General features: G+C 47.7%; 7 protein-coding genes across 7 annotated transcripts; 2 read left to right on the forward strand and 5 right to left on the reverse strand.

The window, feature by feature from the left end:
• Positions 1 to 1,899: 1,899 nt before the first annotated feature.
• BC939DRAFT_435661 (uncharacterized protein) lies at positions 1,900 to 2,291 on the reverse strand (the record flags this gene model as incomplete). The annotated part of the gene is made up of 1 exon (XM_051553525.1): positions 1,900 to 2,291. A coding segment is annotated over exon 1 (217 nt), but the record flags the coding sequence as incomplete, so codon positions are not given.
• Positions 2,292 to 3,859: 1,568 nt separating this feature from the next.
• BC939DRAFT_472712 (uncharacterized protein) lies at positions 3,860 to 4,732 on the reverse strand (the record flags this gene model as incomplete). The annotated part of the gene is made up of 3 exons (XM_051558293.1): positions 3,860 to 4,015; positions 4,248 to 4,565; positions 4,640 to 4,732. The coding sequence occupies 3 exons, from the start codon at positions 4,730 to 4,732 to the stop codon at positions 3,860 to 3,862; spliced, it is 567 nt and encodes a 188-aa protein (XP_051417639.1).
• A 1,280-nt stretch (positions 4,733 to 6,012) lies between these two features.
• On the forward strand, positions 6,013 to 6,873 carry BC939DRAFT_472713 (uncharacterized protein; the record flags this gene model as incomplete). Its single annotated transcript, XM_051558294.1, has 1 exon — positions 6,013 to 6,873. One exon carries the CDS (start codon positions 6,013 to 6,015, stop codon positions 6,871 to 6,873), a length of 861 nt encoding a protein of 286 aa, XP_051417640.1.
• Positions 6,874 to 7,279: 406 nt separating this feature from the next.
• BC939DRAFT_498569 (CobW/HypB/UreG, nucleotide-binding domain-containing protein) lies at positions 7,280 to 8,853 on the reverse strand (the record flags this gene model as incomplete). Its single annotated transcript, XM_051559832.1, has 3 exons — positions 7,280 to 7,699; positions 7,801 to 8,184; positions 8,278 to 8,853. 3 exons carry the CDS (start codon positions 8,851 to 8,853, stop codon positions 7,280 to 7,282), a joined length of 1,380 nt encoding a protein of 459 aa, XP_051417641.1.
• Positions 8,854 to 9,063: 210 nt separating this feature from the next.
• On the reverse strand, positions 9,064 to 11,124 carry BC939DRAFT_105554 (mitochondrial carrier domain-containing protein). Its single transcript, XM_051549877.1, has 4 exons — positions 10,643 to 11,124; positions 10,173 to 10,533; positions 9,868 to 10,072; positions 9,064 to 9,775 (listed from the first exon to the last, which is right to left on the reverse strand). Exons 1-4 carry the CDS (start codon positions 10,970 to 10,972, stop codon positions 9,145 to 9,147), a joined length of 1,527 nt encoding a protein of 508 aa, XP_051417642.1. The 5' UTR covers positions 10,973 to 11,124; the 3' UTR covers positions 9,064 to 9,144.
• BC939DRAFT_105570 (uncharacterized protein) lies at positions 10,949 to 12,750 on the forward strand. Its single transcript, XM_051549878.1, has 3 exons — positions 10,949 to 11,560; positions 11,661 to 11,784; positions 11,890 to 12,750. The coding sequence occupies exons 1-3, from the start codon at positions 11,132 to 11,134 to the stop codon at positions 12,708 to 12,710; spliced, it is 1,374 nt and encodes a 457-aa protein (XP_051417643.1). The 5' UTR covers positions 10,949 to 11,131; the 3' UTR covers positions 12,711 to 12,750.
• On the reverse strand, positions 12,730 to 16,172 carry BC939DRAFT_435670 (protein SCAI). The gene is made up of 15 exons (XM_051553526.1): positions 15,873 to 16,172; positions 15,729 to 15,784; positions 15,544 to 15,613; positions 15,448 to 15,473; positions 15,276 to 15,362; positions 15,048 to 15,146; positions 14,769 to 14,964; positions 14,466 to 14,682; positions 14,121 to 14,383; positions 13,943 to 14,027; positions 13,694 to 13,854; positions 13,532 to 13,604; positions 13,277 to 13,447; positions 13,073 to 13,182; positions 12,730 to 12,966 (listed from the first exon to the last, which is right to left on the reverse strand). Exons 1-15 carry the CDS (start codon positions 16,077 to 16,079, stop codon positions 12,817 to 12,819), a joined length of 1,971 nt encoding a protein of 656 aa, XP_051417644.1. The 5' UTR covers positions 16,080 to 16,172; the 3' UTR covers positions 12,730 to 12,816.
• Between the last annotated feature and the right edge of the window lie 353 nt (positions 16,173 to 16,525).

Below are 16,525 nucleotides of genomic sequence, written 5' to 3' on the forward strand. Positions count from 1 at the left end.
TGGAATGAGCGGCATACCACTGATCAAAGCCGGAGGAGCCCCGCGGGATTATCGAAGCGGCGTGCTTTCCGACGATGAGCCGATGGGCTATATTCGATGGCTGCAAACGCGTTAGGGACCTCAAATGTTCAGTCATAAAATGACACATGTAGAGGGAACATTGTGTTATATAATACCTATGCATGCATGCATGCACGAAACATAGAGATACACGTATTAGGACAAGCGTCGCATATTTTTCTTATTTATTCAGTGGCCCTTCATCTTCATCGTAAAATATGTTCTCTGTCTCGTTCTGTTGGCATCATCTCTATCGTCCTTGATGGCATGCAAGTTCTTCTGCTTGCACTCTACTTTTTTTCTCTTCCTCCGTTTATTTCCACTATCACTTTCAAGATGGACGCTCCCAGGCACTGACTCCTTGCTTTAAGATCGATGGGCCTCTTTTTTTTTATAATCCTAAAATGCAACAAGTAGAGAAGAGCTGGACAGATCCGAATGTCCTTCTTCACCAAAGGCGTCAGGGAAGACATGGTCCGATGACAAAAAGCCCTCAGGGGCGGTTCGCGGTAAAGATCGGATACACAAAAATACGTGAAAAGGCGTGTCTGGCTCAGCCAATGGACTGATTTTACCACAACAACAGCAACAACGAAACCGGCTATCCGATGCACTCCTCATAGTCAATGAGTCGCGGCGAAGGTTCCATAATAAAAAAAAAAAGGGAATGGTTTCCCAGAAAAAACCGTCCATTTGTGGTCTTGCAAGGAGCTCCTTCATTGCGGGTAGATGTGAATGTTGCACAGGTACTCTGGAGGCCAGGGTCTATGTGATGCCATCGAGGCTGTGCACCGTCCAGGCCAGATATACGCGTCGATAACTATGTCCCTTCAATGCAGTGCGAGCACCAAGTGCAAACCCATTCATTATACTGCCGACAAAGGCTTTTTTTGCTATTACACATTTCATCGTTTGGTTCAATCCTCACTCTTTATTTCATTTTCACATTGACGTTTGCTGATTCTAAGGTGACTAAGGTGTGGGGTTCGAAGCGATACATACAAAGGAAAGTGGATTGGCTTGCCATCAGTCAGTCTTACTTGGGAAAGTAAAGACTGTGCAGGGTACACCGCGGGCAGGTTGCAAGCCATGGTACCCCAGAAAAAACCACAAGGGAAAAAAAGTTCGGCTTTTGACCTTCTTATTTTTTTTTGGGTATTTTTTTGTTTCTCAAATTTTTTTTTCTTTTTCTTGTTCTTGTTCTTTTTTTTTTCTTTCTTGTTTTGTTCTTGTTCTTGTTTTTATTCTTATTCTTTTTCTTGTTCTTGTTATTTTTTTCTTTTTTTGTTCTTGTTCTTGTTCTTGTTCTTGTTCTTTTTTTGTTCTTGTTCTTGTTCTTGTTCTTGTTCTTTTTTTTTTCTTTTTTTTCTTTTTTTTTCTTTTTTTTTCTTTTTTTTTCTTTTTTTTTCTTTTTTTTTCTTTTTTTTTCTTTTTTTTTCTTTTTTTTTCTTTTTATCATGCCATTTCATTCTTACCTTGTCTCCCTTCCGTGTACCTACTTTAGCTTTTCGCATTCAACCAATAAACAAGTGTATAAGAATGTGTGAGAATGTGTATGAGTGTTTGTGTGCAAGTGTGCGCAAAGTGAAGGACGGAAGACGAAATGATTCCGTGTGGCAGGCGCGGCGAATGGATTGTGATATGGAAGATGCAAAGTGGAAAGCGGAGAGGTGTAAGAGCGGGGAGATGAAAAGGCGGAGAGGGGAGGTAGATCTTTATCTGTGTCACTTACTTTCTTGGTGGTCCGTTCGCTTGCCGCCGTGGATGCACCCTAAACATTGATGTGCAAGAGAAAGAAGAAAAAAAGGCAAAACAATATAAAAAAATATAAAATATAAAATATAAAATATAAAATATAAAATAAAATATAAAATATAAAAAAGAATGAAAGAAAAGCCCTCCGTATATCAGACAGCCTTTGTATTCATTGGCGATCTAAAGAGGCCTTGAGAAATAGAGCTGTTCATCATGTCACGGAAAGAAAGCAGCTCCACAAGAATAAGCAAAATGCACCTTGGCTGGCCCTCAAATGTTGGTCAGATAGCCTGTACTCAATCCGATCGCCATCTGTATAAAAGAAGGCAAACAGCGGCACAAAGATCCCTCTGGCCGAGAAAATAGCTTTAAAGGGGGACAATGCGCAAAGAAAAAACCACAGAACCGTGGAAAAAGAGAGGCCCAAACCCATTAGCCAACACCCAAAGCTGTCCCCCGGAACTCTCTCTTTTTTTTTTACTTCAGCCGTTGGATCAGACCACATATGGAAGGCCATCATGTCCAGAAGAAACGTGGAGCCCTCGTCTCAAAAAGAATGCAATCCGTCAATCAAAAGCGCATCTTCCTCTTCCAACTCTCTAGGGCTCGGATCGCTCATCCTTGTTCATTGAAATCCCCACCCAAAATACCAAAAAAACAAAAATAAAATAAAAATAAAAGCAAAAACAAAAGCAAAAGTAACAGCAGAACAGAAAAAAAAAGGGCCAAAGAAAAGGGTGGCAAATGGTCACAAGCGTGTTTTAACCAAATATGGTGAGCAACTGCAAGACAAACTCATGTTTTCACTTACCTCGAGGTCCCACTCGCAGCAGGAGACGTCTGAGCATCAACCGGCTGTCACAGGTCTGCAGCCCTTGAATGGTTGTCTCTTGGGAGAGGAGACCAGGCACCTAGCAATAACGAAAGAAGTAAATAAAGAAAGAGATGGAACAGGGGAAGGTGAAGGGGTAGGAGAAGGAGAAGGAGAGAGAGAGAGTGTGTGTGTGTGACAGAGAGTATTAGAAACAGTTGACACAAGGGATTCGCTGCGTAAGTGAGTGTGAGAGAGAGATACAAGTGCAGAGGAACAAGACTGAGGTGGACAAGAGTGGGAGAGAACAGCGAGAAAGAAGGGGCGAGAGACAGCAGAAGTGAAGGACTGAGGGTGAAAGTAAGAGTAGCTACAGCAGGGATAAAGGTGGAGGAGAAGGAAGGAGAAGAGCTTACCTTGAAGACCGGGCGAGAGAAGATGGGGGAGAGAAGAGAGAAGAGAGAAGAGAGAAGAGAGAAAAAGAGGAAGGCTCCGATAGACATTCCCTCCTCAGACAGACGGTAAACGTCATCACTGCTATCTGCAGTGCTTCCTATCGACGTAGTCTCTTCGAGTCTTTCACATGAAAGAAAAGGATATAGTGACAGACAGCACGGAGACAGTGAACAGAGACAAGTAAGGAGATAATGGTGGCAAAATAAATCTGGCCGGTGACCTATCGGGACATGAAATATACTTTCGCGGTAAGACAGCCTGGTCTTGGCAGCAAAGGAGCAGAGAGAGAGAGTGAGGGAGTGAGAGAGAGAGGATGAGAGAAAGAGAGGAAGAGAGGTCTCCTTTGATGAGCATACAGGCATGGAAAAGATAGTAAGCAATAGACAGAAAAGACATGGCAAAAGTAGTACCACCACAAGAGTGTATTTTGTGAGTGCAGCCAGCACGTCTATTTAAGCAGCCGATGATGTACTTGGGAGTGCACAAGGATAAAAAGGCATAAGGCACAGGAACAAGCAGCAAGGAAAGAAAACGAGTGAAACAAGAAAAAAACGGCTACAGCGACGATGACCATAAAGGTCACACACAGCAATACTATCCTCTTGCAGCACTATGCGGGCATACAATAGTCCCTAAAGACAATACACCGTGGGTATGTTGGACTCGGACCAAATTGTCTATTCCAACATAACCAGTGCTGGCTGCATCCTCTCCAGCTTTTTTCCTATTTCATCAAGTGCTCACATACGGCTGTGCTGCATCCACTCCTTAAGAAAATCAGCCTGCTACAGACAACACCACCAAATGGGCACACGTCGCAGCTGTGGGCAGTAGCACTGGAGTGGCCAAAAGGGCTGTCAGTAACGCCGCACGCGTCCCTCTCCAAGGATTGTCCATGTTTATGCGCATACTCTGCAGCACTTCATTTCTTCCCTATTAGTGTAACCATACAGTCGCGGTAAAAATGGGCGCAGTCCACAATTTCGAAATGTCCCTCAGAAATCTGAACCCAAACCTTATTTAAGATGGCGTAGCAGCTTACGACCTTCAGAAGAAACAGAGAAAGGGGATGATGCCGCTGACGACAGAAATCGCTGTCGCCGGTTTGCACTCGCCTCCAGGACAAAGGAGAGTGGAAACAATATTGATATAGCCGGTCACAGACCTTTCCATATGCTGTCACGTCCTCAAGAGCTACACCTTCCGCTTCCTTTTTACCCACCCCAAAGTGGTCGAAGACATGTGTGTAGGTCTTTATGGCAAGGTGGCTGCCTAACGCCAGAATTGTGCCTACCTCTTCCACGATGGTGTCACTTGATACCATCAAGATCGTGCTCTGAAAGCGGCTAGAACTTGGCCGTCCCAAGATCTCGCCAGTCACGGCGATACCAGCACTCCTACCCGCAGGACGCCCTGCTTGTTCGATGCTGACCCTCTTACAAGGAGCGCGAAGAGAGAGGGAGAGAGCAAGGATCTTCCAATTCTAGTGCCATAACTGGGCACCCCTCCATTATTGTTCGTCCACATTTGTAGGAATGTAGCAGAAAAAAGTCTGACCTGCCAATCCGTCGCTGTGTCTGGATATGTGTTCGGAGGACTGGTATAATAGTTCTTGACGCCCATGCAGAGATAAGACTTTGTTGCCATCATTCTTTCATGGAGAGACCCGTTTCACCAAATACATCGAGACGGCTTGACACATGAAAACCAACATAATAATGTTTGAAGAAAAATAGCGAAGACACACCCCAAGTGCGCGTTTTACATACGGTAAGTAGGTAGCGGTCAGCGGAAACGCATCCCAGTCTTGATTAACACCCCAACACTTTGCTGTCGTTAAAAAACGGTATGTCTATCCTTCCTCGGCGCCCTCTTTGTCCTCGCTATCGCCGCTGTTAGTGCGATTACTAACGGCGTTTATCGCATCTCGAAACTCAATGGCGGGCTGCTTACCCACAGCAGTTCAGAGCCTAGCTCTTCTATCGTCCTGCTGCGTCCTCATGGAAAGCCTGGAATCCATGATTGGGAGGCTCAGAACTTCAATGATAGCGTCGTCGCTATCCGCAACCTGGGTTTGGCTCTCTACCTTCCCTCAGGGGGGCAGAGAGTAGGTGCTCGTGTTCGATTCTGGGAGCAAGCAGGGGTAGATTTTAGAAGCCATCGAAGAAATCGAAGAAATCGAAAGAATCATTGTCCGTTTGCCTAGCACCCGAGACCCCGAATTGGATCTTGACCGCAATTACGGCTGATCAGGATTTTCCTATTCAACTATGGGGTTTCTACGCTCTGGAAGACTTCTGAAGCAACGGAGTTAAATCTCAATGGTGCTCGATCCGCCAGTGGAGTCCAAGGTTGTCACTCCCGGCTCCAGCATGTCAATAGCTTCCTGAACGATAATCTTTGGTCCAAGGGATATTTGAAACCAGATGCGATAAAACGCGTGGTTTACAAAAAAGTGAGAAAGGACACTGTTCAAGATGCTTTGAAGCGGAGATGTCAAGTTGAAGCACAGGCCATGGTTACCCTATCTACCCACTGCCCGTAGCCATCCTGGTTGCATTGACACGGTTTAAATTAGAATTGATGGCGCTACTTCTTCACTTACAGAAATCAGCTGCGCAGAAAGAAAAAAAGAAAAAAAAAGCCGTTGTCCCTTATCGTCGTCCCTTCGCTTGCTCCATCCGTCGTTCTCTCCATAACTCCCCTCCTATTTAAATAACCTGTCGCCTTTCTTTTCAGTCTCTTTCCATCTTTCCGCACTCCCTACCATCTTCTTCCTCTTCACCCATCTGTCCTTCCCTTCGCATAACCCTCCTCTTCTTGTGTAAGGAGCACAAAGCCTAGGCTCTTGGAGACCCAACCTCGTCTTGAAGAACACTCTCCTTCTCCATACCAACCACAGTCCCTCTTACTTATACCTGAGCACAAGCATGAGCATGAGCATAAAAACCACGCCGACCAAAGATCTGTGCCATCCCTGCGATCACGTACCCGTGCAAAAGCCTTTACCTCCACCTCCAGCGCCTCGCTGCTCTACTATCACTGGCACAAGCGTCTGCAGCAGCCGCAGATCCTCTGTTTGTAGCCGCTCTCACTCAACCATCAGCCGACCGCCGCTCAACGCGACAATCATTGCCGCTGCTGCTGCCGCCGTTGCTGCTGCGACTACCATCACCAGCACCACTACCGCTACTGCTAGCAGTAGCACTACATCTGCCACCCCAAAGTATCGCCCCTCCGTGATCGCTGCCGGATACGATCGACCACTTTCACGTATGCCCCCGTCCATGAGCATGCCGCCCTCGTCCTCCTCCATGCTCGTCAAGCACAAAGCCCCGACAAAGTCCGTCAAGCTCCGTCCTTCCACTCCGCATTCGCTCCCAGACCCACCCCCGGTCTCGTCCGCTCTCTCTGTTTACGGCGGATGCCATTGCGGTAGCAGCACCTGTCGCTGTTGCGAGCGCGACGTCATTTACGAAGGGCTGCGTCGCGACCTTGCGGACGCAGAATTCGAGTACGAGGAGTGCATCTGCCTCCCGAGGGGCTGCACCAGGAAGCCCGAAGACCCGCCTGAGAACTGCCATCTGCAGCGACTGTGGTACTATGCAAAGGATCTTGCGGACTACATGATGGCCGTTGAGCAGTATCTGGATGATCTGCAGGAAGGCTTGAAGGCCCATGTGTGCGAGAAGATGAGACGAAGGGAGCGCGCTGAGGCTGAGGAAAGAAAGTTGAAACACGAGTTGGAGATCGTCAAGGCCAGGGCCTTGTATCTGACTTCGGACAAGTAGTAGCGCAAACTGCCTTTTGTTGGATCCTCCGGGAAATGTGGTCTGTGCGTCAGTGTTTGCGATGCGTAAAGACGCGCTGTGAGAATTCGTAGTAGAGGAACATCAGTATATCCTAACCACAATTAAAGCAAAAGCGGCGCGTTTGAGATAGCGCGTTGCCAATATCGTTTGTCCATTGTACGGCATTTGTGGACATATGTCGGGAATATATATAACATTCAAAACCGCCCACGAATATAAAACGTGGATCAGTAGAGGTGGTGCAGATTTAGACCCGACTCTGAACGTATTTTTTTTCCTTCTCCTTGACAAAGGTGGTTTTTTTAAAAGGGCAACTACCTTTTGGCATCAGATACACAACAAAGCCTTTTACGACCGACCACAATGCTCTATTCTCTTGAACAAACTAATGGATGATAACATCCCTCTCGCCCAGCTTCATGAAATATCTACAGGATGCAAGCAACGCCTTTTTATCTTCCAATCCACGTCCAATAAAAACAACTTTTCCAGCACCGACCAACTCCTCCTGACCAGGCTGAGTTACTGCCTCCTTGACATCGTACAACTCTTGCACTCCCTGGATCACGACCTTGGTCCCTGTCGGTCGATCCGAAGGCTTGATGATGCCCTTGACACGCAAAATATCCAGCTTCTTCGGATTCGTTGCTGTCGGCGCGGGTGCATCTGGAGCTGATCCGTTGTTCGGAGATGATACGCTGGCGCTGGGGATTTGATGCTCCCACAGTAGCATTTGAAGCCAGTGCTCAAACAGCTTCTGATCGACAGTCGGTGTGTTGAAGGTTAATGTCGTTGTCTTGATCGACTACTTGGAAGGAAGGAAGGACGGTCGCTTTGGTGAATGAAGCGAGATTTAAAGGTCTACATAAAAAGAAAGCGTAGTACTGCGATGATCCGACATCTTACCTGATCAAGGTGTCCTGACGGCCCCTCGCTGGTGTGCTCATGCCCACATCCTTCACCGTGCACATGGTTCGGGTCATCATAACTATGATCGTCCGTTGTTGATGCTGTCGATTCTTGCTGCTTCAACGCTAAGTCCGCTTGCTCTAGCTCCTTGGCTCGGACGGCATCAAAGGCTGCGATGTCTAGTACAAATCTCAGATCGACCTTTGAGTGTTGCGTCCGTACGATCTGTGCGACACCGTTCATGGCCCTGCAATCTTCCTCCAGCTGATTTACTTCTTGCTTGCTGACAAGGTCCGTCTTATTGAGAATGAGCCGATCTGCCATAGCAATCTGTTTTGCAGTCTCATTCAAACTTCCATCCTCTTTCTTCACTTCAAGTTCCTAGTGTGTTGTAGAGAACTTCCTTTTTAGAACCTTCCTGGTAAACGCCTTGATCAACCAAGTAAGTGCGTGCACTGAGAAACAGGCGTGTACCTTGCGGATGTTTCTCGAATCGACAAGGGTGACAATCCCATCCAGGTAAATATCGCTACCCAGATCATCGTCCATCCAAAAGATGGATGCGATTGGACCTGGGTCGGCCAATCCTGTCGTTTCCAGTAAGATGTAATCAAACTTGCCCTTTTTTTTCATTAGGTTCTCGATCGCTAATACACCATTGTCCTTCACCGTACAGCACAGACATCCGTTCTTGAGCTCCAACCACTCTTCAACGACCTCCCCTCCCATCCCGACATTCATGGCCTGGTCGATCCCACCCGTGTCTCCAAACTCGTTCAGAATTACAGCCACTTTGAAGTCGTGTTTCTCCGTCAAGATATAGTCCAGCAAAGTCGATTTGCCTGACCCCAGGAACCCGGTAATGATCGTGATAGGGATCTTTTTCGTGGACATTCCATCCGCTACGGTCGCCGTTGAGTCCTCCTTCGTTGTTTCAGGGACAAATGCTTGGGTATCGATCAGATCAGGCATCTCTTCATCGTCCTCTTGAAGGCTGTCGACGGTCAAGGGAACCGCCAGGGGCGGGCATTCGTCTTCAGAATTGCTCATGCTGCTCCTTGTTCCTGTGCTTAGGCGGAATGAGCGATTTGGTTTCTGTGAATGAGATGCAGGAGTGTGAGAATGTTAATCAAAGTAAGGTTCCCTCCATGACGCACTTTTATTTTAGCGGCGGTGACGGAGGCGAAAGTGACCTGAACCCTTAAGGCTGTCATCGTCGCTGCCCTGTTTAGGTGAAACCGGGACCCGAGGTCCTGAGATCATTACACTTGCAACTGTCCATTTATTATTTATCATGTAATTGATTCTAAAAGGGTTTATCATATGCTCAGCGGCATTGCTTCACCAGTCGTCGCCCTCGTCTTGGAGATTGGTCACCGCACCGATAGCGAATAGTGCCACGTTGGTCGTCAGATGCATGCCCAAGCCCGTGTACAGGCCACGGACACCCCAGGCAGAATACCACGGTCTATGTGTCACAGTCGTTGTCACCACCTGCCCATCCGCGTTCTTGACCGTCCTTGAAATCCGCTTATGATGTCCTCCTTCCTCCTTGACGATCCTGTACACACAATCCACCATTCCATAGTAGGGTCTCTTGCGTGTCTCAACAACGGTGCGGAGTTTCTTGGATCCAGGAGTACGCTTGCCGTCCTTGTACTGGATTTGGATCTGAAGACGCTTTCGAACAGTCTCGATCGGCAGACGGATCAAAAGTTCAACTGTGTTCAAGCCCAATTCCGCCAGCGAGTAGAGGACCGGAGAGTCCGCAGCAGATAATTTGAGGACTCTGTCGATGATCAATGGAATCGAGTTGGAGAGAAGTGGCGTCAACATGTGGTAGATGAGGGTTGGGAACAAGTTGATGCCTCCCCATAATGCTGACACGCCCTCCTCCTGGATGATGGTCGTGATACAATTGATCATGCCGCTGTACTTGCGCTGCAGCGGGTTTGCAGTCTGCACAATTAATCTATATGGATGGCAGAATAACATGTTAACAAGAGCCGAAAACACTATATAATTCGCGCCATCGCTGGATCTCAAAATATCTTGGATTCATACCGCGTGCGAACAAGCTCCAGGGGCGAGAGGATGAATCCAACGACAAGATGGCTGGTCACCATGGTGGCAATGTTAGGTCCGACGTTATCCAAGTGCACCAAAGGAATTGTGTCGTCGTAAAGATCAAAGGTGTCGTTCAAAGTCGCCTCCAATGTTGGCTGGGCAAAGAGGTGCAGCATTTCATAGATCCAGTTGGTATATTGACCTATTGACAAGGTAAACAAAATGCAGCATAAGATAATCAATCATCCCAATCCCTATTTTTCAAGAGACGTGGAGAACAACATGATCTTATTGTCACCCACCCTTCCAGAGACACAACCATCCCTCGGTTGAGTGTTTTCCAAGGTCGGTGACCGCCTTCCAGACACCTCCCTCAATGGGCGGCAGCTGATAAGCAGGTCGACTTTCCTCATCGTAAACACTTCTTCTGAAAGCATATCCCGATGATCCTGAAGTGGACTGAGAAATCGTTGTCTCCTCGTACCTAGAGCGAGTAGGCACATAGCCGTCGTGACCCAAGTTGCCGGTGCTGCTGCTGTTGAGGTTGCCATACTGATTGGAGTAGTAGCTTCCTGAACTGGAAGAAAGAATGCCTGTGCGTTCGTAGTACTCCCGTTCTGCTTGCTCCTCGCGAGCTCTCCGTTGCTCCTCCTCGCGTTTCGCCTGGATATGAATAACAATAAGAGAAAGTGTGAATAAATGTACAGTGCATTATCTTCGACCCAATGAAGAGCGCGGACCGCATGAACCCCAATCATAAAGTGACGTTTACCTGCTCAGCAAGGTCCTCGTCATCGCCGTTAAAGCCGTCGTCGTTAGGCAGATACTGGACCTGCAGGAGGGTTTGACCGGCCTCGAAAGGCGCCGCTATTGCCAAGGTTCCGTACTTGAGTAGTCCATAGCTGGCGAGCTCCTTCGCTGCAGCCTGTGAGCTAATCTCGTTCTGTGAGGCGAGATCATCTTCCAGAGTTGTCGATGAGAGCGTGTTGTTGTAGTATGACTGCAAGGGCGAGTCCGAGCCGGTGTAGTATGGGCGGAGTGGGTTGGGGCCGTTGGCGTTGGGTGTACCTCCAGGTGGAGGAAAGCTGTAGCGTGAGGACATGATTGTCGAGGTGGAGCTGACTCGTTGCAAGGGCGGAAGGATGCTATGAAGGAATGGGAAGTGCTCGGGAAGTCGCGTTTATTCATGGCCTTGAGCCGGTTGGTGCCCCACCAGACCCAAAATGGAAATTAAACTTCGCAGCAATCGCACACCATCTTTATGTTCTCCTTTGCTGTCATGGGCCTTTCGCCGCTAAGGAGTCAATTTGTGGCACGGCATTGGTCAGTCCTGGATCTGTACCATCTACTCCAGTCTCCTTCAAGAACTCGCCCACTGCAGCAGTCGACTGTTTTCACGACTCGATCTAACTCGACACGCTCGGGTTCACAGGCACCGTTAGAAAGAACTGTACGACCGTTAAAGACAAATACAACCTACAGAACAAATAGCCACGGAGGTAGCTCCTACCGGAATGAACCAGGAAGCGATAGACCAGCTTTTCAAAGAAACGGTGCCCAAGGAAAAGATCGCAATGGATCAACAAATAGTTCGTCAAGATATGCATCCAGGGAATCATTCAAGGAAAGGAGCCAGATCCCAGCGATCCCTATACCAACAAAATTTCGAACTGTACCAGATACAGAAAGGGTACGTTATCGCACACGAGTACTTTTTTTTTGTTGCTTGCGCTGCCTTTATCACTCAAGACAATCGACTCATGCAATTACCGTATATTTGAATCCAATAGATCGAGGGGATGGACAAGGAGAGTGTACAGGAGCTGTTTACTAAACGGTCTGGGGCCTATTCGTTGAGTAACGAGGCCTTCAGTATCAAGGCTACCCGCATGCCCTTCCGAGAGCCACCACCACGTAAGAAGTCAAGGAAAGAATTTGCTCTGCACCTTGTTTTCCACCACTTGGTATTATACTGACATAAATGTGCGCTATATAAACGTTCGACATTCTTTGCTGTAGCTGATGTTCCGGTCTTTGTCCAGAAAGCCGCGATGGAGTATAATTACGCTATGACGAGATACAATCAGGAGCAACAGGAACAACAGGAGAAAAAGGAGCAACAGAAGCAACAGGACGAGTTCGCTGCCAAGGCTCCATCCTCATCTTTAACACCCTCAGCTTCGTCATCACTCTCTTCCACGACATCGAATCTCGAGCCACCGACGCTGCCCCTCCCGATTTTACAGTATCAACTTCGCAACGTTCGGCTATACCCAGAGTCCGCCATGTCACCGCACCCGCCCTTCCGTGTGACATTTGTCGTCCCCAAAAAGACTGTATCCAAGTTGGCTACGCATCGTAACCTGGTCAGGAAGAAACTCACAGCCGCGGTAGAGGCGGTCTTCCGTGAGCATGCCCGACCAGGTCATGAATTCTTGATTTTTGCGAAACGGGAGTGCATGACAACAACGCAGGAAAAACTGGTGCAGTGGATGAAGAGAGACTTGACGAATCCCGCTTTGTATGGAGGTCGAGCTACTCGACAGAACACCAGAGACAGTGGCTTCAGCAAAACTGACAGCAAGGACTACAACAAGGGTATGGAAGGGCCCGGAACTGGCAATCAGGGTGGCGGAAAAAAATTGGACAGCCACAGGACGGTAACCGTGCGCTGGAAGAACAATCGTCCACCATTGTTCAAAAAATGGTGGAAGCACGCCTTGCCCAACCCACTTGGACGCACCCAGCAGAGCGATGCCTATCTTGACCAATATTGCCTTCCTCCTCAAGAGACGCCGTCACCGGACAATGAGGATCCAGCAAAGCTCAAGAAGCAATAACCACATGTTGAGCGCATTGTTGACCAATAATAAACATAGATTTATTTAGTATTATCGGTTCATTAGCCGTGCGATTTTGGGTGTAACAGCTCTTAAAGAACACTCTTTATGGTGCAGGATCCTGAGATGCTGTAATAGGATCTTCGAATGAAAAGCAAGTGGCGTTGGCTAGAACAGCCAACGACCGAATTTTGGACAAGACCTCTGGAGACTCAAGTACGGATGCTGGCAGCAATGGATATGACGTCGGCAAATGCTATCATGAGCAAGGAGCAAAGATCAAGGAATGAAAAGGATGAGAAAAAATACTGCGGACAAAACTCGGTGGAACCTATTCAGCAGTAGATAAAGCATGGCCGTACCTTGGGCTCTGTGAAAGCAGTATGGACCTTGAGGATGATGGAGCAGAGCGCAAAGCGAATCATAAACTGGCGCAAGAACTCGTCTTGCAAGAACCTTCGTACCGATTTGTCTATGTGATTTCCAAGATAGTTGAAAGCGCCAAGGATTAGTGCTCGAAAGATGCCACCGCTGGTAGAATATACAAAAAGATCGCTTCTGGTTACCTAGGGGTGCAGTAGCCATTAACTCTGCAATCTTTCCTTCTGCCTGTGAGATCAATCCGGAGCACTGCTCCCATGTGTCTGGGCTGATCTGCTGAATGCCACAGATGAAGCTAAAAGCAAGCAGAGGTGCGTGCAAAAATAACGTAAAGAGTCCACCGACTTGGGATGTATCTAGTATCAATCAAATGGTCTCAGTTAGTTTATAAAACAGCTTCAAAGCACGCACTTAAGCCCTAGTTCATTACTGGGCATTACCCGGGATAGAGTCTGGGTATTCAGTTGGCGACAGAAGACTCATGAATGGGTAGTTGAAAACTCGGGGCATCTCCTAGAATATGTAGATAAAGTGATACAATGGTTTTGTGAGGTGACAGTGGGAACGTAAAAGAATACCTGTCAACTTTGTCTGCCACGTACTGCAAATGCCACGCTGTTGTTGCTGTCTACAATTAAAAACATAGGCTTTCTTGTAAACGGGAGCAGGTCGCCAGGGTGCAGACAATGCGTAATGCTCTGCTGCTCTGGATCAGAGTTGTCCGGTATCTTGCGAGAGTTGGTTAATATACCACCGTGATATCCTGTTATAAATCGAATAAAAGCGTATGTTAAAAACAGTAATTGAACGATCCCAACAATAAGCAGTAAGATTCTGCTAGGACGCGCTACCTTTAGTACCAGAGTGGTCTGGTACAGGTCTCTTTGAACCATCCGCAGAAAGGTATATAAGCAGAGCCGAGTCGTTGGATACCTCCTGTTAAGATAAAACAGAACAACGGTTAATCCTTCATTCCAAGTTGATTTTTACAATGCTGTAGCACAATGACATGTCCAGACAGGGTCATACCCGGAATGCTGTTGCAAGAAAAACCATGAGCTGGCTCAATGCTGGTCGGTAGAGCAGATACTTGTGAGGGTTTGGCCGTTTGGTGAGCTTATCCGCCCTGCGTTGAGCGATTGTCGACTCCTCATTCGGCTCTTCCTTTATAGATGGGTTTGGGCTATTGATATCGCTTGCCGCCCCTGCGGCAACTGCAGAGACCACGGCACTTGGCACAGTATCCTTACCTGCTCCATCCGCCGTGCCTCGTATCTGTGACGTTTCCCTCTCTGAACAAGGTCGAAATATGGTAAGAAAGAGGTGATCTGATACGCTTATTGTGAGGGCAATTCTGCAGATTAGCCAACTTACCAAGGGATTGCAGTATACGGTACATATCAATCGTCAGTTCAGAAAATTTGATTTGGTTGTGCGCATTGCCCACAAGGATGGCCTCCTGAAGCCTGAGCTTGGTCGACGAGGATCCCTCCTTGTCCAAAGCTGCGGAGATAGCTTTGCTCGTCTGCAAACGCCTAGCCACCGGCAAATAAGTTCCTGCAGGATTGATAGGATGGAGTCGCTTTTCGGCCTAACGCTCCAAATATATCGTGAAATTCACGTTAGCGGGACTCCAGTATAAATGGCCAGTGGTTTCACGTTCACAGGTGGCCTTACATCGGTGAAGGACGAGATTTCTTGGACAACGAGCTGCCATTCTGCAGCATCGGGCGGTCTGTATATCGCGATGTACTCCTTTACTAGCGCTGCCAGCTCGTCCTTCAGGGTGGAGATGATGTCGCGATTGTTGAGCAGCAGACAAACGACTGTAAATCGCGCGTAATAGCGGAGTTTCTTGATCATTAATGCTGAGCTGTTTCCGTTCAACAAGATAATGTCAGTAAAGATTGGTCATCTCAGCACGCAAGCACAGACATCACAATTCATTAAACGCACCTCTTGATCTCAGAAATCTCATTGAAGTAGCGTCTCTCGCGGATTGCATCGTAAAAGACGTACGACTCTTGTAAATAATTCGTTTCGCTCGTGCGTAGACTAGTATCCCCACAATGTAACGCAGGAAATGGTTAGACATCTACTCTATTTTTTTGTTTTGTATTGTCCGCATGCGCATAAGATTCACTTTGCCCTGAACAAGCCGGACCCTTTTCCGCTGCCACTTACTAGTAATGATAGTATAGCTGTCCGATCTTGGAGGCGATCTCGCCAACTTCCCATCGTTTTAATCCATAACTGTTCTCCAGAACGAACCTATCGCGATTAGAAACACGAATCGTATTAGCAGTGGGATCGAAGTGTTCGCATGACAATAATCTACAACCCACATAGGACGTACCGATTTTGCTGCTGAAACCTCCAGAGCTGTGCCATGGAATGAGATGAGTGACGATGAATATCAGATCGAAAATAAGCACCCATATGCGGACAGTACCTTAGAAAAGATTTCAAAGGTCTTTTGGAAATAAGGCTGCCATTGCTTGGATCCAGTCGGTGGAAGGTCCCTGTCCATAGATCACAAAAAAATAAAGCGCCGGTTAAACAGAGGCTTCGGTCTTCCTAGCAATGCGTTTTTGGGAAACACGCATTCAGTCCTCCTCCCAAGGTAAGTTTCTGTACCTCAGTCCTGCAAACAGTTGTTGACTCTTTTCCAGCAAGTACTGGAACTCTTCCACCTGTGCCCATGGTACAAGCAATTAGTGGGGTGCCATACTTTTTTTATTCTGTTTGAGTACAGCCTCTTTGCGCGGCATGGGAACATACCACTGTCTGATTCTGACGCGCAATCGCCTCTGCTGTGACAGCATTGGTCGAGACGACATCTTCCATCGGCACTTGGTCTGGTGCGACTCCAGGATTAGGCGCACTGCTGACTACATTGGTAGTTGTTGGAGGGACAGGCGTGTTCGTGCCTGTAATGGAGCCGAGGGCTGATGAGGCTTGCTGAGGAGCAGAGGACGAGGCCTCCATTGTCAGTTTGCTGGTTGTGAGAGGATATGAGGGTCGATAGCGGCAGGGTTGTTGTCGGCAGAGTGAAGGTCAAAAAAGGTGGACCATGGTTGCCATTGGTGACTGTTTACACTTCGTCCTTTAAAAAAAACGCGCGTTCGTGTCTCAGGAGCACACGGATCTCAGGGGCGCAAATAACCTTAACGACCGGATACCAAACGCTTATCTGGGACCCTTCTAGCGTAGGATCCAGTCAGCTTGTGAGCAGCCAATAATAAAACGCGTTTTTTTTTTTTTTTTTTTGGCTGTTGGCTCCCTCGGCGCAACTGGCCAACGGATCTAGGACGCATAGACGTTTAGGATGAGCACAGAAAACCGGCGTGAGATGGAATATAGATCTTCACATCGGCTGTGAAGACGCAGGACGCTGCGATTGCGAAAGGGTCGCCTCCATCGACTTATGATGA

This window comes from Gamsiella multidivaricata (assembly GCF_025024155.1).
Source record: "Gamsiella multidivaricata strain RSA 2152 chromosome Unknown BC939scaffold_2, whole genome shotgun sequence".
Classification (NCBI taxonomy): domain Eukaryota; kingdom Fungi; phylum Mortierellomycota; class Mortierellomycetes; order Mortierellales; family Mortierellaceae; genus Gamsiella; species Gamsiella multidivaricata.

Bases quoted from the DNA above. Each gene is read 5' to 3' on its own strand.
- BC939DRAFT_105554 (XM_051549877.1), bottom strand. From the start codon at position 10,972: ATGTCCTCACGCTACAGCTTTCCTCCACCTGGAGGTACACCCAACGCC. The intron at 10,073-10,172 runs GTGGGTGACAAT...CCTTGTCAATAG, and splicing joins ATGGTTGTGTCTCTGGAAGG to GTCAATATACCAACTGGATC. The intron at 9,776-9,867 runs GTATGAATCCAA...CCATCCATATAG, and splicing joins CTGGAGCTTGTTCGCACGCG to ATTAATTGTGCAGACTGCAA.
- BC939DRAFT_105570 (XM_051549878.1), top strand. From the start codon at position 11,132: ATGTTCTCCTTTGCTGTCATGGGCCTTTCGCCGCTAAGGAGTCAATTT. The intron at 11,561-11,660 runs GTACGTTATCGC...TGAATCCAATAG, and splicing joins CTGTACCAGATACAGAAAGG to ATCGAGGGGATGGACAAGGA. The intron at 11,785-11,889 runs GTAAGAAGTCAA...TCTTTGCTGTAG, and splicing joins CTTCCGAGAGCCACCACCAC to CTGATGTTCCGGTCTTTGTC.
- BC939DRAFT_435670 (XM_051553526.1), bottom strand. From the start codon at position 16,079: ATGGAGGCCTCGTCCTCTGCTCCTCAGCAAGCCTCATCAGCCCTCGGC. The intron at 13,855-13,942 runs GTAGCGCGTCCT...GATTTATAACAG, and splicing joins AGACCACTCTGGTACTAAAG to GATATCACGGTGGTATATTA. The intron at 12,967-13,072 runs GTACGGCCATGC...TGCTCATGATAG, and splicing joins CTGCTTTCACAGAGCCCAAG to CATTTGCCGACGTCATATCC.